Source organism: Tenrec ecaudatus, chromosome 2, assembly GCF_050624435.1.
Source record: "Tenrec ecaudatus isolate mTenEca1 chromosome 2, mTenEca1.hap1, whole genome shotgun sequence".
Lineage (NCBI taxonomy): Eukaryota > Metazoa > Chordata > Mammalia > Afrosoricida > Tenrecidae > Tenrec > Tenrec ecaudatus.
This window is the reverse complement of record NC_134531.1, coordinates 193706104-193729721: the sequence shown is the minus strand read 5'-3', so window position 1 is coordinate 193729721 and position 23618 is coordinate 193706104. Positions and strand designations below refer to the sequence as shown.

The 23618-nt window shown below is 46.4% G+C and overlaps 1 protein-coding gene and 1 pseudogene across 7 annotated transcripts in view; both read left to right on the top strand.

Annotated features, from left to right (window-relative positions):
- Window positions 1–2491: 2491 nt before the first annotated feature.
- LOC142441159 (small ribosomal subunit protein uS12-like) lies at window positions 2492–2911 on the top strand (annotated as a pseudogene).
- A 4915-nt stretch (window positions 2912–7826) lies between these two features.
- The window catches only part of TRIM41 (tripartite motif containing 41), a 23952-nt gene continuing 8160 nt past the window's right edge, over window positions 7827–23618 (top strand). The window contains exons 1-7 of one of the 7 annotated variants that reach the window (XM_075542079.1): window positions 7836–9698; window positions 16424–16519; window positions 18667–18897; window positions 19482–19504; window positions 19699–19826; window positions 20190–20362; window positions 20940–21807. In XM_075542079.1, coding sequence (XP_075398194.1) covers window positions 8895–9698; window positions 16424–16519; window positions 18667–18897; window positions 19482–19504; window positions 19699–19826; window positions 20190–20362; window positions 20940–21026 — 1542 coding nt within the window. In that variant the 5' untranslated portion in view covers window positions 7836–8894 and the 3' untranslated portion in view covers window positions 21027–21807. Of the gene's footprint in view, window positions 9699–16423; window positions 16520–18666; window positions 18898–19481; window positions 19505–19698; window positions 19828–20149; window positions 21808–23618 lie in introns of those variants that run through there. The other 6 variants (XM_075542077.1, XM_075542073.1, XM_075542074.1 and 3 more) reach the window with 6 other exon arrangements.

Here is a 23618-nt window from a genome sequence, read left to right as displayed (position 1 = left end):
CGAGCCCTCTTGGTGGCCACTTGACAAGAAAAGTAGAAAATCTTGTCTTTCTTCTGAGAAGCAACTGGTGGTTTGTGACCATGTGGCTAGCAGCCCAGGGTGTTGTCACTCTGCCCACAGTGCCCCCTCATCCACCCTACAGAACAGATTAAGATAGGAAGGAGGAAAAATATAAAGAAAGGCTTTTTGTTTGTTTGTTAGAGTAAACCAGCCGCTAGCAACCATGGGGTCCGTGGGCGCAACTGCAGAGCGATAGTATATAAAGATTATAGTAAGTCATAGAAGACAGAAGAGACATAGGAGAGAAGATAAAATAAAGGAGTCAGACACATTTCATAGTAGCATGCTCACCTCAGTCCCTCTTGGTGGTCCACGTGGAGGTGGGAGAAGAGAGAGGGAGTCTTTACTGTCTTGGGGCATTTGTAGGTAGTCATAAGTCATGCATATTCAGTCACCAGGTGGGTGATAATCACAGTAAAGTCCGTGAGCCCACAGTGAGGAAACCCAATACCTGCATTGGGGGAGGGCATGAGGGGTAATGGGTGCCGCAGCAGGAGGAAGTTATCAGGGAATGTCTGCTTCTACAGGGAGACTGACTCAACCACGTGCTTGCTTTAAGGCAGCATAGCTGTTAGGGGAGAATCTGTGGGAACGATATTTAAAGCAGGATAATGTGCTTGGACTTTATCTCTAACTTACCAAAGTGGAGTCTTTCCTACCATGGAATATTAGCTTTCCAGATTCCCTGTTACACATTAGGGAATACAGTCCTGGTCATATTTCCCTCAGGGTTAGTTTCCCACAGTTGTTGTTGTACTTTTGACAGTCGTAGACTTGGTTATGTTTGATTCAGAAGTGAATTTTAGGGCACAGGAGGCCCAAAATCCAAATATAATTAATAGAGACACTTTTATTAAGTTTTAAACAGGACAAACACAATTTGAGTGGAAGTGGGAGACCATTAGTCAAAGTCCATAATGTCATACAAGGACTCCCAGAGACATAGCCCTTCAAGTGAGACCTGGGAATACAAGGTAAACTGCCACAAAAGCATGATTGGTAGCAATTTGCTACCCTGTTTCCCCGAAAGTAAGACATCCCCTGAAAATAAGACACCCCCCTAAAATAAGCCCCTCTCCCCCAAGCTACTGTAACTCTGGACTCTGGACTGTAGTGGCAGGTGCCGCTGCACAGCTCACTGTTGGCTACAGCGCAGCCGGAGCAGACAGGAAGTGCGTGATCTCTTTTAATAAAACAATAAAATAAACAATAAATGTGTACCATATTCTTCTTCATGGAAAAATAAGACATCCCCTGAAAATAAGACCTAGCACATCTTGGAGAAAAAATTAATATAAGACACTGTCTTATATTCGGGGAAACAGGGCACGTCGTAGCTGCATGAAGGACAAGAGAATTAGGAATGGGACGATGATTGGGACATAAGTATTATTCTAGATAGAAAGACTTACAAGACTTGTTCAAGGACTGTCCAACCAGGCAGTCAGCATATAACTCATGACTGTGCAGCACTAGTGCCCCAGGCTCCCTCCAGGACACACTTAGAAAGGTCCTCGAGGGAAAGTCTCCCCCCTCAGGTGGTCGGGGCAGTAGTGGTTGGTGTCAGGTGCGCTCGAGCCAGCTCCAACTCACGGCGACACTATAACAGAAAGTCGCACTGCCCGGCCCTGCTGCATCCTCATCAACGTTCCTCTGCCTAAGCCCATTGTTGTCGCCACCAAATCCACCAAATCACCCCATCTTGTTGAGGGCCTCATCTTTTTTGCTGCCCTTCCGCTTTACCAAGGATGACGTCCTTCTCCAGGAACTGGTCTCTCCTGACCGCATATCCAAAGTTGTTAAATGAAGTCTTGCCATCCCTGCCTCCAAGGAGTGCCTTGGCCACAACTGTTCAAAGACAGATTGTTTGTCCACAGTATCTTAAAAATTATTTCATTGGGGGCTCTTACAGATAGCATAACAGTCTGCCGTTCAAGCACATCAAGCAGCATTAGACAATTGATACCACGATCAGTTTCAAAACATTTTCATTGTTCTTGAACTTTTTGATAATAGCTCCCGTTTGGCCCCTCCCTCCCCACCATACCCCCAGGGTGGTTTTTTTGTCATATCTTACACAATCCTATCTATCCATTCATGTACAGTCATCAATGCTACCAGCTCCCCATTCCACCCACCATAGTACTTTTTTTGGAAAAGTCATTTTACTAGGGGCTCATACAAATGGAATAATGTGGGGGTTTTCTATGAATTTTTGAAGCCTCCTCATGTACATTTCTTAACCACAAAGGATGACTTCTCTTTACTTGACACGTCTCGTGTAACTTACAACATATCAAATAAACTTTTAAACACCTTTTCCATTTTAAACAGGAAAAGTCTTTTGTAACTTTCTGTGAAGTTTCAAATTATTAGGACTTTATCAATGAAAACCAACATTCAAAGTTATTTAAACTCTTTCACCATCAACATGGGCAAGTGGCGAGGTCTTGGTACCCCAAGGAAGCTCCACAGCCTCGAAGGGGGCAGAAATGGCAAGATAACCAGCACAGGAAGCCCATTTGGGCACAGCTCTGAAAGCCCGCCCCTTTGGAAGGGAGATAACTGTGCTGGGAAAAGTGGGGGTTGGTTGAAGCCAAAAAGATGAATCCTGCCATCAGGAAGTGCGTCAAGTCCAGCTGATCAGGAACAGCAAAAAGATCACAGTGTTCGTGCCCACCGATAGTTGCTGGGATTTGTTGAGGAAAATGAGGAAGTTGTGGTGACTGGATTAGGTCACAAAGATCAAGCCGTTGGTGACATTTCTGGAGTCCCTGTTAAGGTTGTCAAAGTAGCTCACGTGCCTCTTTCGGCTTTATACAAAAGCAGGAAGGAAAGGCCAAGCTCGTAAGTTTTGATGGCGAACATGTAATCAATTTTCTTTGCCAGAAAAGAAAATGAAGTTATTTAAAGATTTTCAAAGTAGAAACCTTGGTTTGTTTCACACCAAAACCATACAGCTTGGTTTGACTTGGAAATCTTATCCTAATGAGGGGTAGAATCCTGGCTTTTGAGTCAGATTATATAAAGAACAAATTAATTCTCTAAGAGTTTAGATTTTTGTTGTTATTTTAAGGGCAAGAAACATAACTCTTTATTTTATATTTTATATAACATTAGAACCAAACCAAATGAAACCAATCTCTCTACTGTCGAGTCAATTCTGACTCACAAATAAGTCTATGGGACAGACTATAGGACAGAGTAGAACTGTCCTTGTGGATTTCCAAGGGTGTAAATCTTTATGGGAGCAGAAGGCCTCATCTGTCCCTTCTAGAGAGGCTGATAGATTAGAACTGAGCCCTTGATAGTTTATAAATCATTATTTTGTCATAACTTGCCCTGTCCGACGTCTCCCTTCACCCCCTTTTCTGTTGTCCGTCCCCCATGGAGGAGGTCACATGTATCCTTGTAATCGGTTCCCCCTTTCCAACCCTCTCTTCCTCTACCCTCCCAGTATCACCACTCACAACCCTGTCCTGAAGGTATCATCTGTCCTGAATTCCCTGTGCCTCCAGGTCCTATCTGCACCCGGGTACATCCTCTGGGCTAGCCAGACTTACAAGCGGCTATCTTACTGAGAAACCACAAAGTCCATATGGAAGAAGCACACCAGCCTGTGTGACCATGAGCTGTCAATGGGATCAGGTATCAGGCATCAAAGACCCAGAACAAAAAATCTATCATTGTGAATGAGGGGAAGCGCAGAGTGGAGACCCAAAGCCCATCTGAAGGCAACTGGACATTCCCTTACAGAGGGGTCGCAAGGAGGAGATGAGCCAATCAGGGTGCAGTATAGCGATGATGAAACTTACAAATTTCCTCCAGTTCTTCATGCTTCCTCTCCCCCACACTATCATGATCCAAATTCTACCTTACAAATCCTGCTAGACCAGAGCATGTACACAGGTACAGATAAGAACTGGAATCACAGGGAATCCAGATCAGATAAACCCTTCAGAACCGCTATTGAGCGTGGCAATACCGGGAGGGTAAGGAGAAGGTGGAGCAGAAAGGGAGAATTGATCACAATGATCTACATATTCCAGGGGGATGTACATCCCAGGGGGGTAGACAACAAAAGAGTGTGTGAAGGGAGACATCGGCCAGTGTAAGACATAAAAAAAATTAATACTTTATCAAATATCAAGGGTTCATGAGGGAGGGAGGGCAGGGGGGGAGGAAAAAATGAGAAGCTGATACCAAGGGCTCAAGTAGAAAGAAAATGTTTTTAAAATGATGATGGCAACAAATGTACAAATGTGCTTGACACAATGGATGGATGTATGGATTGTGATTAGAGTTGTAGGAGTCCCCAATAAAATGATTAAAAATCCATAGCGTAACAGTGTTGCCTATGCTAATTAACCCCTAGTCCATTGGCCCACCTCAGACTTGCTAGCAGTGGAGGAATGGCCCTGTGTAGGATGTGGGGAGGGAGCCAGCCAAGTATTTAACACAGAGGAAGGAAATTTGGAATTTTCATCTTTTGTATTTTCTCATTACTCTTGTGTAAGTGAAACTGCACTCATTGCCAGAATTATGACCTACCTGTAATTGGTAGTTATAAGAAACAAAGAAAACAAAACTGAGCTATGACAGAGGAGAACAAAGAGAGACTGCTTGACCAGAGGCTGAGGGTGCAGCGATATGTGCAGCTCCCGCAACACTGGAGGGCAGGCGGTAAGAGGGTGGTGGTGGGGGGCGGGGTATGAAGAAAAGAGAAGCTAGCCCACAGAAAACTGGGGCCGGGTGAAGCCTTTCCCCCTGATGTGGAAGAAGACTGTCCAGCAACTGCAGCACGTTGCGTTTATTTATCTAGGCAAAACTGCCTGCGTAATTTTATCACCAACTCGAGTGGAGGACGAAGTCAGAACAGGGAGTATAACTGATCTTTTGCAGAATGTTGTGCTTCAGCAGTTTCGCAGGGAACACGAGGGGAAGAGTCTACTTTATCTTAGGCCAAGGTCAGACAATCCAGTGCACTGGCTCCTTGGGTTGTTGAGCTGTCAACACCTTCCCGTTGGGCCTTCCCTCAACCGTGAGAGGTGATGGTCCTGTACTACTTGACCAAGGAGTAGACAGCTTCATGCCCAAGGTGAGGCGAAAGTAATCCTCTTATATGATTAACTGGGTGGGGCTAGAGTTCAGACAGAAGAGCTTCTACAGCCAGTCCTTCTCTCTTTTAATGATATTTGTAAGCTATCTAACAGACAATGTTCTAGAAACAGATCCAACGCCGTCTTGTGAGCTACAGTTCCTTCTTGGGACTACATTTCCCAGAATCCATGACACCTTGGAAGGTGATTTCACTTTTGTTGGTGAGTAAACTAGGGTAGGTGGCCTTTATGAACATGCTTAACATTATTGTCTTTAAACGTAATGAAAACACTTTCCCTGTATTATGTTGCTAGTCAAATACATTACCAACTTTCAGTGATTCCATGAACAACAAAGGAAACACTGCCTGTTTCATCTGATCCTGTGCCATCGGCACAATCACTGTATTTGAGGCCATTCTTACAGCCACTCTGCCGGTCCATCTCCTCGGCAGTCTTTCTCGTTTGCATTGCCCTTCCATTTTACCAAGCATGTAATTAATTTATCACCGTTCCATTAGCCATGGTAGTTAGGGGAATTCATCTATATGAACCAAATACAGAACAATATCATTAATATCACATGAAGGTAAAATGTTGCTGAAGATTATCCAACAATGGTGGCAGCAGTACATTGACAGGGAGCTGCCAGAGATTCAGGCGAGATTTAGAAAAGAATGTGGAATAGGGATAGTATTACTGATGTCAGCTGGATCTTGGCTGAAAGCAGAGGATATTGGAAAGTTATTTATTTGTGTTTCATTGACTATGTCAAAGCATTCAACTGTGTGGATTATAACGATCTATGTTGCGCCTTGAGAAGAATGGGAATTCCAGAAGACTTCATTGTGCTCCTGAGGAATTTGTACATGGATCAAGAGGTAGTTGTACGAATAGAAAATAGGGAATACTGTATGATTGTAAATCAGGAAGGGCATATGTCAAGGGTGTATCCTCTCACCATAGTTGTTCAATCTCTATGTTGAACAAATAATCAGAGAAACTGGACTATATGAAAAAGAACATGGCATCAGGATTAGAAGTAAGTTTATTAACAACCTGTAATATGCAGATGACACAATCTTGCTTACTGAAAATGAGGACTTGAAGCACTTACAGATAAAGATCAAAGACTGCAGCCTTCAATACAGATTATCACTCAAAGTAAAGAAGACCAAAATCCTCACAACTTGACCAATAGACAACATCATGATAAATGAAAAAAAGAAATTATTAAGGATTTCCATCTAATTTGGATCTATAATCACTGCTCATGAAAGCAGCAGCCACAAGCTCAAATGATGCACTACGCTAGGTAAACCTGCTACACAAGGCCTCTTTAAAGTGTTGGAAAGCAAGGATGTTACTTGGAGAACTGCCATGGTCTTTTCAATTGCCTCATATGCATGCAACAGTTGGACATTGAATAAGGAATACCAAAGAAGAATCAATGCATTTGAATTATGGTGCAGACTAAGAATATTAAAAGTACCCTGGACTGCTCTGCTTGATGCTCACTCTCATGGAGGGATCACTGAAGATATGGGTGCTATAGCAACATATAATGAAGGAGTCAGATGAGGCCAGCTATCAAAAAGAATAGCATCTGGGGTCGTAAAGGCTTGTCTTAAAACAAGGAGCCATCTAAGTGAGGCAACAACGAAGTCCACATGGAAGAAGCACACCAGCTGGTGTGATCTAAGGTCTAAATATAATAAATCCTAATCCAAAAGAGGGAATGGCATCAGGGCTTAAATTGCGAACACTCAATTTGCAGAAGGCTATGGATGACAGTAGAAGCCAAAAAAATTCCATTTGCAGGCTCCCTACCTGGATTGCACCTCCCTCGAATTCCCTCCGACTGTAGTCAAGAGGTGTGAATAGCAATGCCACCCGACAGAGAGAGCAGTGTAAAGTTGATCATGGCGAATGTAGTGAGGTTAAAATGAAATACCTTATCAGTTCACTTCCCCTTTACCCATTTAGAATGTTTCAGTTAAAAAAACTAGTGAAGGACAAAGACATGTGGATTAAGCCTCTGGTGAATTCCCTCTGATCAGAGACCAGGGCTGCGAATAGCCTGCTAGCATGCAGAATGCCATGGAAAGTGAGTTGGTGGAGAACCAGCTGGGCTAAAATTGAAGACCTTATCATTTTATCTCATTTGTGACCCTAAACATTTATTCCAGTTTTCAATATTCCCTGATTTATTTTCCACTGAAGATTTTCTCTGGTTTATTTTGTTAATGCTGCTAGTTTGTTTGTTTGTGTTAGGTATGTTTTCCAGTATATGGAAGTCAGGACAGGTAAATCTGTAGAGATAACTGCATTAATGGCTTATTGGGGCTTGCGAGGGGAGGTTGGAGGGAAATAGGGAGCTAATAATGAGTACAAGAAGGAAGAAAATGTTCTAGAAATGATTGTAGTCATGATTTTGCAACTCCCTTTAATAAGACTTAATGATTGAAGTGCGTGATGTATGAATTATATCAATAAAACTATAAAAGAAAGTACCATCGACTGCCAAGTGAGCCAACACATTTTTGAAGAAGGACAAAAAAAAAAGCAACAACCAGGTACAGCCAGAGTTTGCCTTATTCGGCAAGGATGGCGAGACTTTCTCTTACACACTTTGGACATAATGCCAGGAGAGACAGTGCCTGCAGGAGGACATCATGCTTGGTGAAGCTGAGGGGCGGTGAAAACGAGGGAGGAAGGCGCTGGACAAGATGGACCGGCTCAGCGGCTGCAGCAAGCGGGTCGACTATGCTAGGAATTGTGCGGAGGGAGCAGGACTGGCTAGTCTTTCATCATCGGGTCGCTATGAGGCGGGGCTGACTCGATGACACCTAAGGAGAACAACATTTTACGAGGCTACGTGGACCAGCCTGCAGGCTCTACAGCGGGTGTGTCTCCGGCCTCAGCCCAACGGAGCTGCTTCAGGCTACGTCCCCAGAGCCCTCGAGCGAAGCTGCGACCCCGAACGACAAAGCTCTCCCCCATCGGTGCCCTGCGCGTCACCGATTGCTCCGGGCCCTCCTCTCCGCTAACTGGACGAGCCATCACCGGTCTCCAGTCGGCAGCGGGGCGCCCAGGGAATACAATCGTTACACTGACAGTGGGACACTCCCAGCGTTCTCGAAGTTTTTCTCCCGCGGTGGGGGAGGGAGAAGGGCGGGCCTTCCGCTCCGCGTCCGCCTACCGTCGACATCATAGAGACGCAGACCTCCCACTTCCTAGCCAGAGCGCTCGTTCCCGGGTGCTTGCTAGAGCGTCTCCGCGCCGCTCCTTGTCGCTCACGGGCCGGGGAGGAAACCGAAGGGCGTAACTCATCCACTGAGGGAGCTCCAGAATCCGTGTGTCACAGAGACGCCGGAAGTGTTGGGTGTGAGACCGGAAATGATGAAATGAGGTCGGGACGTAAGGAGGGCGGGGGCTTATGAGGCGGCCCAGGGAGCGTTGGGGTAGATTCGCACTCAGGGCCACCTGAGGGACTAGGCGATGGCGTTCAGCTCTTCCCCTTACCGTCGCAGAGACACGCTTGTCGCCGGAGAGTAGGCTACTCTATGCGGAGGGTGGGCTGTCGGGAGGTCATTTCTGTGGTTTGGCTTGAAGCGAGGTGTGGAGAGGCAGGGCCGGGGGTGGGGCAGGCCTCCTGGGCGTTTGTGAGGGAAGACCCCCGCCCCCCTCCTAGCCCCCTCCGTATATCTAAACTGCCCCCGACTGGACGCTAAGATGGCTGCCGTTGCCATGACACCCAACCCTGTGAAGACCCTTCAGGAAGAGGCGGTGTGCGCCATCTGCCTCGATTACTTCACGGACCCGGTGTCCATCGGCTGCGGGCACAACTTCTGCCGGGTGTGTGTAACCCAGTTGTGGGGCGGGGAGGATGAGGAGGATCGGGATGAGTTAGACCGGGAGGAGGAGGAGGAGGAAGACGGAGATGAGGAAGAAGTGGAGGCTGTTGGGGCTGGAGGAGGGTGGGACACCCCCATGCGGGACGACGACTACGAGGGGGGCATGGAGGAGGAGGAGGAGGAGGGTGAGTTCTGGACCAATGGCATGGGCGAGTCGAACTGGGACGACATGGACTATGTGTGGGAGGAGGAGGATGAGGAGGAAGATCTGGACTACTACTTGGGGGACATGGATGAGGACCTGAGGGGGGAGGATGAAGAGGACGAGGAGGAGGTCCTGGAGGAGGACGAAGAAGAGGAGCTCGAGCCCGTCACCCCACTGCCTCCGCCTCCTGCCCCTCGGAGGTGCTTCACCTGTCCCCAGTGCCGCAAAAGCTTTCCCCGCCGGAGCTTTCGCCCCAACCTGCAGCTGGCCAACATGGTGCAAGTGATTCGGCAGATGCACCCGGCCCCCGGCCGAAGGAGCAGAGGGAACGAGCAGGGCATTTGCCCCAAGCACCAGGAAGCCCTGAAACTCTTCTGTGAAGTGGACGAAGAGGCCATCTGTGTAGTGTGCCGAGAATCCAGGAGCCACAAACAACACAGCGTGGTGCCGTTGGAGGAGGTGGTGCAGGAGTACAAGGTGAGAGAAGTCCAGGGCGACGGGGCTTTCGTGGGGCGGGGGGGGGGGGGTAGGGGGAGGAGGTAAGGGGAGCCGAGAAACGGACGCATCCATCTGTTTCCAAACCAAGGGCTTGGTGGGACAGTGGGTTACGATTTGGGTTGCTAAGCTCAAGGTCAGCAGTTCCAAAGTGCTCCGCGGGAGGAAGATGAGGCATTCTACTCCGGGACAGATGGACAATCAACCCCCAGAGGGCACTTCTTTTTGCCGCTAGGGTCACTATGAGTCAGAATCGCCGGGGTGGCAGTGAGTCTGGATTGGGCGGTTATGGTTTGGTTACCAATCCAGGCTTTCCTCGAAACAGCTGAGAAGCAAAGGGGATTCAGTGACAGTGAGTTTGATTGCTCACGCACGGATTAGAGTCGCTAAGGCTAGCTAGGGGAGAGGATTTACAGCAAGTAAATTGGGGGCAAGTAACAGTTTTCAGGAAGGGTAATGAGGATTCATTAAGGTGCAGTTATGGTTCTTGACAGGATACAAGTCCTTTTGTACCTCGGTGACCGGAAGGTTGTGACTGCCCTTTCTACTCATGTTCTGCCAGCTGAGTCTAGTAATAACTGATGATTGCTTGCTGTGGTACTTTACTGGGAGGAAAGGGCTGCGAAGAGACCGGTTAGCAGGAAGGAAAACCCTGGTTAATTATGAGCAGTAAATCTGTGTGTGTGTGTGTGTGTGTGTTTGTGTAGGAAAATACTGTTTAATTATGAGCAGTAAACCTTTGTGTGTGGGGGAAGTGGACTATATATATGTATAAGTAGATATATGTACATGTGTGTATATATATTTTCAATATCCTATGACATCTGCTATCCTGGGGCAGGCTTCTGGGGAAAGCTGTGGAATTTACAAAATTCCTACAAGGATAAGTAGGTTAGGGGTAATCTCAATCTTTCTCCCCAAAGATCAAAGAACCTCCTGCCCTGGTGAGATGCTCTCTTTAGGTATTTACTGGCACTGAGGTGGGATATGAGGGGGGTACCCCCGAAAAAAACAGAATCTCCCAAGCTATATATTTAATTTTTTAAATAAAATAACCTTATCATCTTCAAAGTACTCTTCATTATACTTAATACATTTGTCAAATCTGCAATTCCATTCTTGGAAACAGTTTTCAAACTCATCTGTTTGGATGGCTGACAGCACCTCCTTCATTTTATTCTTCACCTCTTCTAAGTTGCTGTCCTTTCATTCCCCTCTTCATTTGTGGAAACAAAAAGAAGTCGCATGGAGCGAGGTCAGGTGAGTAAGGTGCATGGGGTAAGAGAGGCATGCTGTTTTTTGCCAAAAACAGGCACACTGAGATGGCTGTGTGAACAGGTGCATTGTTGTGGTGGCAAAACCAGTCCCTCATCTGCCACATTTTGTCTCACACTGTTAAGCTATCTTTTCATAACCCCTAAGTAGAAATCTTGATTAATAGTCTGACCTTGTGGAACAAATTCAAGTCAACATTTCCGTCTGTTTGGGAAGATGACAGATGTCCAGAATGACGTTTGTTATCAGTTGACATTTCACCTTTTTTGACAGGAGAAAACTACTGTACACTTGAGTTTTTCACATTGCACTGTCCTTGTGAGCTGTGTTCAACATCACAACAGTTTCTATAGCATTTTTCCCAAGCAGGAAATGAAATTTCACAGCCACACACTGTTCTCTTAAATTGGCCATCACAAAAATGAGGTTTGAGCACAACTTCTTGTACAAAAAAATTCATTGAGACCAGAGAGAACCTTCACAGGAGATGCCACTGGGTGCACTAACTCACAGCGAGTTGCTTGACTTTCTGCTGTACCCAGCAAAATTCCAGTGTTTGGGTTTTTTTTTTTGTGGGGGGTACCCCCTAGTAGAATGAGAAGACTCCTGTACACAGGCAAAGGAGATACCAGACAAGACTGGCTTCCACAGAGCTTAACAGGCAAAGCTACTGAAGACAGTACAGGGCTGCAGCTCCTAGGAGCAGCTGATTGCTCTTTCATCCTTCCTCTGTCCTCAGGTGTGGCAGTGCTGGTAACAGGTCCCTAGTGTTTACCACTAGTTTCCGTTTCCTTTGGGTAAATCTGAACTCTCTGACTATGACCCCAAGAGGTGGGAAGAACTTGGACTCTGAAGCAGGATCTTAAAAATGACTAATGTTAGAACTAAGTGTCCCATACTTGCCTCCTGACTGGAATGCGCCATCCACCCCAGGGTTTGTTTTGGTTCTTCACCCCCTTGCAAACTTTTGTTGGATCTGATGTAATGACCAGAACTTCTTAACCATTGCTAATAGTTTAGAAAAAAAGAGCGAGAGGCTTTTTTTTTGTTTTGAGAAAGGCTTTTTATCCATTTTTTGCTAAGCCAGATGACCTGGCTCTGTTACTATTTATTTAAACAGTCTTTTGAACTTTAACGTCTGCAAGATTGTTGTTGGGTGCTATCAAATCAGGATTAATGTTATTTATTGAACATACTCTCTCTACCAAGCACTGGACTCTTAAAATTTTTAAAACCCTGTGATTTTGGATGTGTCCAGATTTTACAGTTTGAGAAACAAAAGCCAGAGAGGTGTAAGCACAGTATAAAGGACGACACAGCTACTCGTAGATGGGCATGTTATGACTCCCCTGCCCCTCCTCCATAAACAGCTGCTACCATCATTTGAATGTTTGTTGTTAGCTTGGCATCTCTGACCTGGGACCTCGCTCTTCGGAGTCTCATTCAGGTGTGGGTAATATCTTGCCTCCCTACTTCTGATCCCTACAGTTTGTGGGCAGAGCTGAAGGAGATTTGTTTGTATGACAAGCAGCACCAGTAGCACTACTTAACCCGGGCCTGGCTGGCTTGAAGTTAGCAGGACTAGGAGGAAGAGGGGAAGGTGGTTTCTGTGTGGTCTGTGTAGTTCTTTTTTGCTTGAAGACTTGTGTTTTTACACCTAGAGTCACCTCAAGTTAGATGTTGTTATTTGTTACTTCAATTTTAATGTGTATGAAGACATCTCAGCTCTGAGTAGAGCAAAACAGAAACCTACATCCCTTACTTGTGATTACAGGTAAACTACCCTTTCGTGTACACCTGGTCAGCCCCATTTATTAGAGGAACTTCAAAATGGACAGTGGATCTACCATTAGACCTTTTGAATCAGTGTTGGGGAGAATTTTTTAGGAGCACCAAGTCAAGTTTGAGAATCATTGTATTGGTAACGTCACCTTTTAGCCTTATATCCTTCGTGGAAGTTTTGTGGTCCTTTGGACCTTTTATATGCCCTTAATTCCTGGTTAACTGTACCCCATCATGCAGTGTGCAATTGCTCAGTTAACTAGAACCAGGGGGCCTATCCATGAACATACCTTCTCGTTTTCCTTCACTCTCCTACAGGATTCTTCTGAAGACCGTCTGAAACTGGATTTTATTTGTGTTGATCATATCAGTTGAATACATACTACTGGAAATCCTTCAGGAGGCTTGCAGAAAGTCCCTGGGTGGCATAAGCAGTTATGCACTTTACTGCTAGAAGTGCCCAGAGGGATTTCGTTGATTGGCAGACCTGGCTGTCTGCTTCTGAAAGGGCTCTGTCTTGTAAACCCTATGGAGTACATTTCTACTCAGTATATGTGGTGTCCCTGTAACTTAAAAGTTTTATTATATCCTAATATGAGTGGATCCCTTTCTTTCTGACTTACATGCTCTGCTAGGAAGAGGTAGTCTATTCTTTTCAGATACATACAGTGATCAGCTTGTCACTGTTGTCTAGAAACATTTCTTGGTTGAATAGTAACCACAAATGATTCATAAATACAGCTTTAAAAAAGTGAAAGATCTTTAAGTCTTTTAAATAGCAATGTAGTGAGGCACTTCAATATTTTACTGGCACCATAATATTGAAAATACAATGGGAGTGGGGGAAAAAGGAAAGTACAATGAAAAATATTGAAAGTACAGTGGACTGCTGAAAGAACAAACAAATCTGTCTTGGAAGAAGTACAGCCAGAATGCTCCTTAGAGGTAAGGTTGGTGAGAATGTCACGCATACTTTGGAAGGCCATCATGCTTGGTAAAAAGTGAAAAAGAGGAAGGTCCTAGACAGATTGACACTGGCTCAGATATAAGTGCAATCGTGAGGACGGTGCAGGGCCGGGCAGTGTTTTACGTAGGGTTGCCGTGAGTCAGAACGGACTTGGCAGCACCTGACAACAACCACGATACGGTGAGGAAGTCTGGCGGCCTAGCGGCTATGTACTGGGCAGGGTTAGAATCCGCCATCACACTCCGGGAGAACGATGAGGCGTTCTGAAACACCAGTAAACATCTCTAGCCTCTGAAATGCAAAGAGATGATTGTACTCTGGTCTGCAGGGTAGAAATGAGTCACAATCAACATGATGACGGTCAGTTGTGTTGTGTGTTTTAGTTTGAGTAATATAGTTGGATTTTTGGTTATGAGAACTTGCCAGGAATTTCAGAAGTCTTAATGGTAAAATGCATGATTTTTTTTTAATTGCTGGAGTGGAAATCAGTGACAGTTATAAACCAAAGTAATATCAAAAGGCAATATTTTGTGTAGTTTGTATATTATGAGTTGACTTACTTCTGTCATGTTTTCTAAATTCTCTAATCCTGTGTAACAACTGCTTTTAGTGCTAAGTCAGAGCTGCTCTAGGTCATTATCAGGGTGTCTGTCACAGGCTAGAGGCTTAGGGAGTGAATACTAGATAACATTTGCTTACCTTTTGCTGTTGTGTGTCAAAGATAGTGTTGAATTTTTAATTCTGCTTTCCCAATTTAATATGATTGCCACTGGTCACTTAGTTGTATTCAGATTTAGGTCTGACTAGCTCTAGGTTCAAGGAAAAGAGAGCGATGGCTTGAAGAAGTAGAAGACAAAAAAGGACAAAAGGCTGCTTTCACCCTTGTGTTAGAGCACTGGTATCTGGAAGGCCTTGGACTTCAGTGAAAGGTCTAAATCCATTTTGAGTCTCCACCTTGATTCATCCTCTATTGGATTCTTTCTGACCATTAACCAGCAAAGGGAATAGTTTTGCCCTTAGGCTGAGTGTGTTTGAAAGTGGATTACCACTACTCCTAGAGCTAGTCTTAGGGATTTGCCTGGGTATGCTCTTGAGGGAATTTGGAGTATTGGAGCCCTGGTGGTATAGTGGTTAAGAATTGGGATGTGATCTGCAAGGCCAGGAGTTGAAAACTACAAGCAGCTTCACAGGGGCTTTTACTCCCATAAACAGTGTCAGCAACTCCCAGAGGCAGTTCAACCCTGTCCTATAGGGTCACTATGAGTCAACATTGACTCATAGCAAGCAATGGGAGGGGTCTGCATGACCATGAGTCATGCCCCGCCTGCCTTCATCCCAAGGCCCTGAGGCAATGTTTAAGATTTTCTATCCAGAACATTGTATCCCAGTCGGTCCTTTTCCCACATCTGATACACTGCGCTGCTGCCAGTCATACTTTAGCGGCAGCTTGCTTCATATTTCTGTGCTTACGTGGCTGCATTTCTTTAAATTCTTCAGTGCTATTATGATCCATCGTGCTAGTGATCCTCCCTCATATGGATGATGTGTTTTGTCCTAGGATAACAAATGTGCTCTATAAATTACATTTGAGATTTGGGGTCTCTTTTGCTCCCCTGCAACACCCATTCTGGTCTCTAACAGCCCTTTAAAGGAAAAGACTTAACTTCGATTTTGGGAAAGTAGAACTCGTGTATTTGCTGTGAAAGTTAAACTTTTAGGGGAGATGTTTTTGTTTTAGCTACTAGAATGGAAAAGAGAAATAAGTAACCCTGTCCCCAGGATCCCACGGTGTTATGACAGAGTCATACTCATAAATGATTATGGTGGTATAAAAGTTTTAGTCAAAGTTCCTTGGAATCAAAGATTGAGGGTATGTGTGGGAGCTGGGTCTTCAAGAAAAATTGTCTTAACTCAAGTAGCCTCTGGCAAAAGCAGCAATGGTGTTAAAAGTATGGAATTATGCTTAAAAAAAAGAAAGAAAAAATTAATTTGGCTGAAACAGGCTATGAAAACAGGGTGTCGAAGGTGAAGGTCAAAATGCAGGAGCAATGAACGCCTCATTGCTGGAGAGCAACTGAAGCATTTTTAGTTCAGGCACAAAATTATCTGAAATGTATTTAGAGTTAACTGCTGGGCAGGCCACATGGGTTACTTGGGGGAAGGGACCAAAGCAGGAGGGTTCATATGGAGGCTCTGTGCGCGGTGGAGAAATGCTGAGGTCATAGTGAATTATACACAGTGAGCTGTTTATCGCAAGGTCATGGGTTTAAACCCACGAGCCACTCCATGAGAGAAAAATGAGACTCTCTGTTTCTGTAGAGATTGAAGGTCTTCGAGGCTCCGCTCTGTTCTGTAAGGTCACAGTCACTCAACTCTGAGTTGGAATCAACTCGATGGCAGCGGGGGATGTATGGTGGGACAGAGCCACATCCATCCCGAGTCTGCGTGTGGGGCTCTGTGGTCATAAGGCTCTCCACTTTCAGGAATACACACCAGAGCTGTGCATAATTACAGGAGGAAGGTCAGAGGCCTTCATGTGATCTGAGGAAAAAGGGGGAGGAGGATGCTCATAGATGATCCCTTGCATAGATCCCTTGCATAGATAGGGGTGGGGGGAGTGGGCTCTAAAGGGCAGGTTCTTCTCCCAGGCCAGGCCTCTAACATTCTTTTCCCATTCTGTCAGGCAAAACTTCAGGGCCACGTGGAACCGCTGAGGAAGCATCTGGAGGCTGTCCAAAAGATGAAGGCCAAGGAGGAGAGGCGGGTGACAGAGCTGACGGTGGGTGAATGTTTTTATTTGGTAGGAGATGGCTGGTGCTGTAGTCAAGGAAGATGGGGCTGCTCCCTGTTGGAGTGGTTCTTAGATCCCCTGTGAGGGGCGGCCAAGGCCTAGGAGAAAGGTGGACAACTTTCCAGGGTTCTGAGAAGAGGAGAACCTGAGAGGGCTGGAAGCCATGTTCTTGATTCCAAATTGGAGTGAAATTTGAGGATTGACTTGAAGAGGTTGACTCATTGCTACAGAGTAAGGTTTCTACCTTGGACCTCCAACCCCAGAGCCTATGCTCCACACTACCATGCCAGCCTCAAAATGCAAGAGCAACAAGAGCCTTATTGCTGGAGAACAGCTGAAGCATGCATAGTATAGACATTGCTGCATAGACAGAAATCAGCAGTGGGCAAAGCAAATCCCACAGAGCAACCTTCAGAGACCCCTCGGGTGGGGGTACTGGTAGTGGGTAGAGAACACAGAGCCTCAGAGGAATATGGTCTGGAGAAGCTTATTATACCCCCAGAGAAAGCCACAGTGTTTAGGGTAAAGGAGGAATTAGTGAATGTTGACATTGCCATCCGTTGTTTCCTTATATTCCCATCCATTTCACCCCAACCCTATAATTGTAAGGTGAGATTCTGGAAGGTAAACAGACACTGCTGGAGTAGCCCAGCTTTGTGAGCTGCTGAGGCCAAGCCAGGATATCTCCCCCTGTCCCTTTTCTACCTCACTACCAAGGTCTGCCTCCATGGCCAGCAGCTAGGCCTTGTCACTATTCAGGGGCTAGGATTGTTGACCTAGGGACTCTGCTGTTGGCTACTCCTGGACCTTGGGTCAAGAATCTGAGTCTGAGAGTCAGGACGTTACCTTGCCTCTGGCCAGCTGCCCAAGTTGAGGCTCTAAGGTTCTCCAGGGGGAGAGAAGGGTGCAAAGAGAGGTGCCATTTATACTCGAGTATAAGCCGACCCGAATATCAGCTAAGGCACCTAATTTTACCACAAAAACGGTGTTAAAAATGTGCTGAAAAACTTGGCTTATACGTGAGTATATCTGGTTCCAACTCACTGTAACCCTATGCACAAAAGAAGGAAACACTGCCTGGTCTTCCTCTTTTTTTGTTTCCCTTTTACTTTTCCAAAGCATGATGTCCTTTTCCAGGGACTGGTCTCTCCTGATAACATGTCCAAAATACATGGAATGAAGTCTCACCATCCTTGTTTCTAAGGAGCATTTTGATTGTACTTCTTCCAAGACAGATTGGTTCTTCTGGCAATCCAGGGTACTTAGAATATTGTTCACCAGCACCATAATTCAGATGCATCGATTCCTCTTCGCTCTAACTTAACTCATTGTTCCATTTTCACTTGTATTGAAAATAGCATGGCTTGCATCAGGCACACTTAGTCTTCAAAGTGACGTCCTTGCTCTTCAACCCTTTACAGAAATTTTGTGCAGCACATTTATCCCGCGCAATGCATCAATGTGATTGTTATGTGAAGATGTGCATAATGACCACGATTTTGCCTCATGCACCCAATGTCTAAAATATATACTATATGAATCTTTACAGAAGTTTGTTGGCCCCTAATTTAGAGGGCCAACCTTGGGTAACTTTTCAAGGGTCACTTCAAGTAGAAAACTTATTACCAAGTAGCTATTCCATGCCAGGGTCTGAGGACACTGTGCCAAAAAAAGACACACCGAGTTCCTACCGGCAGAGCTTATGGTGCCATTGGGGGTGGGAGTAGGGTGGTGTTAAAAGATACTCCAACATAAACATGAAATTTCATATTGAGATACATGAGAAATATATGCCTTGAAGGGTTACAGTGATACCCAGTGGAGGTGGTCTTGATTTAGATCTGAAGGATCTCAGAGAGGATTTTAAGCTTAGGTTTGAAGGAAGAGTCAAATTGAGGCAGATGAAGAGAGAATCCAGGCAGAGTGGATGACTTTTACGAACAGTGTACTAGGACTATAACATTGGGTTTGGGAGACTGAGAGATGAGAGGGTACCAGGAGCCTCTTCTCACCCCAGGTCTTTCCTTGACCTCTAGGAGATGCATGGCTTCTTTGCTTTGGATTGAGGGACAATAGCTGCAGAAGTGAGTATTAAATGTGCTGAAGTGAGACCCCTATCACCTTTTCAATCCTAGAGCCAGATGAAGTCAGAGCTGGCAGCGGTGGCCTCAGAATTTGGGCGGCTGACCCGGTTTCTGGCTGAAGAGCAGGCGGGGTTGGAGCGGCGCCTCCGAGAGATGCATGAAGCCCAGCTGGGGCGTGCAGGGGCAATGGCCTGCCGCCTCTCAGAGCAGGCTGCCCAGCTGAGCCGCCTCCTGGCAGAGGCCCAGGAGCGGAGCCAGCAGGGAGGCCTGCGGCTGCTGCAGGTAAACATTGCCCCCTCCCTCACTTGCCCCCACCATCTAAACTTGCCCTTGTCCCACTTCCAGTACCCTGTGCCTGTCTGTCTGCATAGTCAGGCAGTGCTTTTCAGGCATGAATCCAGAGTTGCCTTTTGCCTCCTTGGGAGGAACCACGGTGGTTTGACTTAGACATCAAACCCGATTTTTTAGGCTGAAATCTGTTAATGTTCAATCCTGTGTTTGGTATGACCAGTGTGTACATGAGGAAGATTCCGTTTTCAAGGGACGTAAATGAGACTTACGGGAATACCTCCTGCTGGTGACCTCCTAAAGATGACCAAGTTATTAGGTAGCTTAAAATCAGAGCGCTCCCTGCAGGATGAGGTGAATTCGCATGCCAGGTAGATGATGGCTGAGATGAACTTGAAGTTATTGAGGTCTATAAGGGTGCTTCTTTTCCCTCCCGGTTTAGTTCAGTCCTTTCTCTGGCTGAAAATTGGGAGAAAGAAAGAACCACCTCTGTGCAGCTGACTCTCTCTTTGTCTCTCTCTCTCTCTCTCTCTGTCTCTCTCTCTCTCTCTCTCTCTTTTTCTTTCTGTTATTCCCAGGACATCAAGGAGACTTTCAATAGGTGTGCTCCCTCCCTTTACCCTTTGTGGCCCAGTAGCATCTGCTTCCCCGACCCTCCCTCTCTTGGGTACCCCTTTCCTTGCCTTCCTTTCCCAGGGTCTGCGTTTCTGCTTCCTGGGCCCTCCTTTCCCTCAGCTTTTGCTGTTTCCTCTGGGAATATCGGGTCCTACCCCCTGCCCGGTCCCCTTCCTCTAGGTGTGAAGAAGTACAGCTGCAGCCCCCAGAAGCCTGGTCCCCTGATCCATACCAACCTCACAGCCATGACTTCCTGACTGATGCCATCGTGAGGAAAATGAGCCGGATGTTCTGTCAGGCTGCCCGAGGTAGGGAGCTCACCTGTATAACCATCCTTTCCCTTTTCCTTTGTTGGCCTGAGCTGGGGTGTGGGGGAAATTTAGGACCCAGAGCAAGTGGGGTGCATTAATGGGGCAATTGGGGCTTGAGTGTCAAGTAGCCCTGTCATAGGCCAGGGTGTAGAGTGATAGGAAAAGCTGGAGCCAAATGGAAGGTCTATCAAGTGTCCTGGGAACAAGATGGGGAAATAGTGGGCCCCCAGGGTGTGGAGCTGAGGAGAAGTGGATTGCAGGGTGAGGGGCGGGCAGCTGGAAAGGGAGAATCCATGGAATTAATTGAGATTGGGGAACAGCTGTTCCAGCCCTGGCACATTTGTCCTCCCTTCTCCCAAGTGGACCTGACGCTGGACCCTGACACAGCTCACCCTGCTCTGATGCTGTCCCCTGATCGCCGGGGGGTCCGCCTGGCAGAGCAGCGGCAGGAGGTTGACCACCCCAAGCACTTCTCGGCTGACTGCTGTGTACTAGGGGCCCAGGGTTTCCGCTCTGGCCGGCACTACTGGGAGGTAGAGGTGGGCGGGCGTCGGGGCTGGGCGGTGGGTGCTGCCCGTGAATCAACCCATCACAAGGAGAAGGTGGGCTCTGCAGGGCCGCCTTTGGGCAGTGGAGATAGTTCCTCACGTCATCACCATCGCCGCCGCAGACTCCATCTACCCCAGCAACCTCTGCTCCAGCGGGAAGTGTGGTGTGTGGGCACCAATGGCAAACGCTACCAGGCACAGAGCTCAACAGAACAGACACTGCTGAGCCCAAGTGAGAAACCAAGGCGCTTTGGTGTGTACCTGGACTATGAGGCCGGGCGCCTGGGCTTCTACAACGCAGAGACTCTGGCCCATGTGCACACCTTCTCAGCTGCCTTCCTGGGTGAGCGCGTCTTCCCTTTTTTCCGAGTGCTCTCCAAGAGCACACGCATCAAGCTTTGCCCTTGATTGGCCTGCCACCCGCAAGGGCCCCTCTGGTAAACACTGGGGGGTCGGGTGGTGATGGAGGGTGGCCTATAAGTTTGGGGTCTCAATGGCTCCTTTCCAATGTTAATGCGTTGCTTCCCACTCCCCCTTGATCCCAGGCCCCTGCTTCTCCTAGAAGCCTAAAGAACCTTCCTGGCCTCCAACTTGGCCCTCTCTTACCTACTTTGTCTGTCCAACAGGTCTGCATGGGTCCTTGATATGAGAACAGCTTCCTGGCCTTCTCCCCCTCCTGTCTGCCCAGTCTGGCCCTTGGGGTCTGAATTTAAGTTAGGGAAAATATCATTCCTTATTAACTTCTTTTTCCCCATCTGTGTAATTTCTGAAGGGTTTGGGCATGAATCCTAACATCCCCCATATTCCAACTCCATATTCTGGTACAGACTTTTAGCTAAGGGATTTGGAAGCTTTTATGGGGAGGCAGCCTGGGGAAAATGGGTAGAGCTGGGTAATAAATGTCTACTCTCTTGGGGACTTGGGGAGGAATTCCAAACGTTCCTTCCTTCCCCTATTTCTACCTCCATAGACTGGCCAGAACTTAGCTTCAATGAGAGATCTGGAGTGGTCGACATAATTGAGCCTACATTACTGTTCCACCATCCAATAAATTATTTGCTCCCCTGCCCTTCATTCCAGCACACAATCTAGAAACAAAACTCACCCTCCCACCCCTCCCGGTTTCAGGGTTTTTACTGCCAGGCCCCTTTCCCCTCTGTTCAGTGGAGTTGCTTATACACTCTCAGTTTCTAGCCTCTCTCCATGCCTTCAGTTCCATTTGGCAAAGCCCTGCTGGGGATGCCTGGGGACAGGGGTTTGGATCCCCACCGGGAGAGCCTTGGGTATAATCTATTTTTCTAGTAATCCCTTGCCTTTTGTCACAAGCTTTTGCCCTCTGCTTTGATAGCCGAGGTCGATTCATGTTCTAAGGGAAAGGGAGAGGTGGGTTGTGTTGTGGAATTGAATAAAAGTTTATTTGCTTCTGTGAAGTGTATTCCTTTAGACCAATGTTTCCCAAAGTAGGTGCTACTGCCTTCTGGGAGGCACTGGAACAATCCAGGGGGCCGGTGAAAACAGATGCCTATACTGTATCCTGGATTATGAGCTATAGTACAAATGTTGTTAATTGCTTGGGGAAGGAGGGACTGCTAAATAGTGTTTTTACTGAAAAGGAGGCAGTAGGCCAATGAAGTTGAGGAGCGTATACTCATAGTGACCCTATGCATGACCGAGGAATCGTTGCCCAATCCTGGGCCATCCTCACAGTTGTGGTTGAGCCCATTGCTGCAGCCACTGTAACCGTCCATCTTTTTGCGGGTCTTGCTAATTCTCACTGCCCTTCTACTTTACCAAGCGTGCTACCCCTTTCCAGGGACTGGTATTGATAACAGCCATGAAGTCTCAGCATCCTTGCTTCTAAGGAGCTTGCTGCCTATACTTTTTTCAAAATAGATTTGTTTGTTACTTTGGCAGTTCATGGTACTTTTAATAATCTTCAACAACACAAAGATTCAGATGTGTCAATTCTTTGGTCGTCTCTATTCAGGGTCCAGCTCTCACGTGTGCAAGAGGGGGTGAAAATAATTGTGGCTTGGACGGTCAGGGGAGGTTAGTGTTCAAACGTCACAGGCTTGCTCTTCAACACTTGAAATCATTTTATTCAGTACATTTACCCAGTGGAATACGTTGTTTTATTACTTACCTGCTACTTCCACGAGTGTTGATTGTGAATCCAAGGAGGATGAAATCCTTGACCACTTCAACCTCCTCCATTTACCATGATGGTTACCTTTAAGTCTACGGAATGTGGTTTTCTTTACAGTAACGTGTTACCCATATGAAAGGCAGCTGTCCTGATCTTCATCAGCAAGGACTTTTAGTCCTCCTTTTCAGGAAGCAAGGTTTCTTTACATTCAGTTTGTTAATAAGCCTTCCTCTAATCCTGATAGCACATCTTTCACATAAGAGCCAGTTGCTGAAATTTGGGCCACTATGATGGGCCAGATCTGGCAAGCCATACATACCCCACATAACTTTGAGAGCATAGCATTAGATTGTAGTGACACCACCGGAAGCCTTACACAGGCAAGTATCAGCCTTATTGAGCTTTCCCGATGTCACCACCACCTTTCTGGTTGCCAGTGTTCACGGAAGAGACTGTTCTTTAAAGTAGGAATTGCTGTTTTGAGTGTCAGAAAAAACACACCCGAAGTTCGCTAGATTTTTTTTTATTTCAAAAAGGTGTGCCATAAATTTCCACTGAGTGCTGCCACAGAAACACACACCAGGTTATCTATGTAGCAACCAGAGGCTGCAAGAAAGAAATGTCTGATTAGAGCAGACCTCTCTACAGTGGAAGTCTACAGTTCACCAGTCAGTAAAGGGGGCCTTTTTAAGTTAAGAGGAGGCTTCAAAAAGTTTCTGGGAAAATTCAAATTTTTACCCCCTTTCATGCCGTGTTTTCTAAACTGCTCTAACCAAAACACAGGTGATGATTATGTATTCCTACATAATTGATGCATATGCATTATGGTGCTGGCAAAGAAAATTGAAAGTATCATGGACTGCCAAAGGAACCACCAAGTTTGTCTTGGAAGAAGTACTGTCAGAATGCTCCTTAGAAGCAAGGATGGTGATGCTTTGTCTCGCATACTTTCGACACGTTATCTGGAAAGACCAATCCTTAGAAAAGGACATCTTGCTTGGTAACGTGGAGGGGCAGTGAGAGAGGAAGGCCTTTGACAAGATGGACTCACAGTGGGCTCAAACAACAATTCCGAGGATGGCACAGGACTGGGCA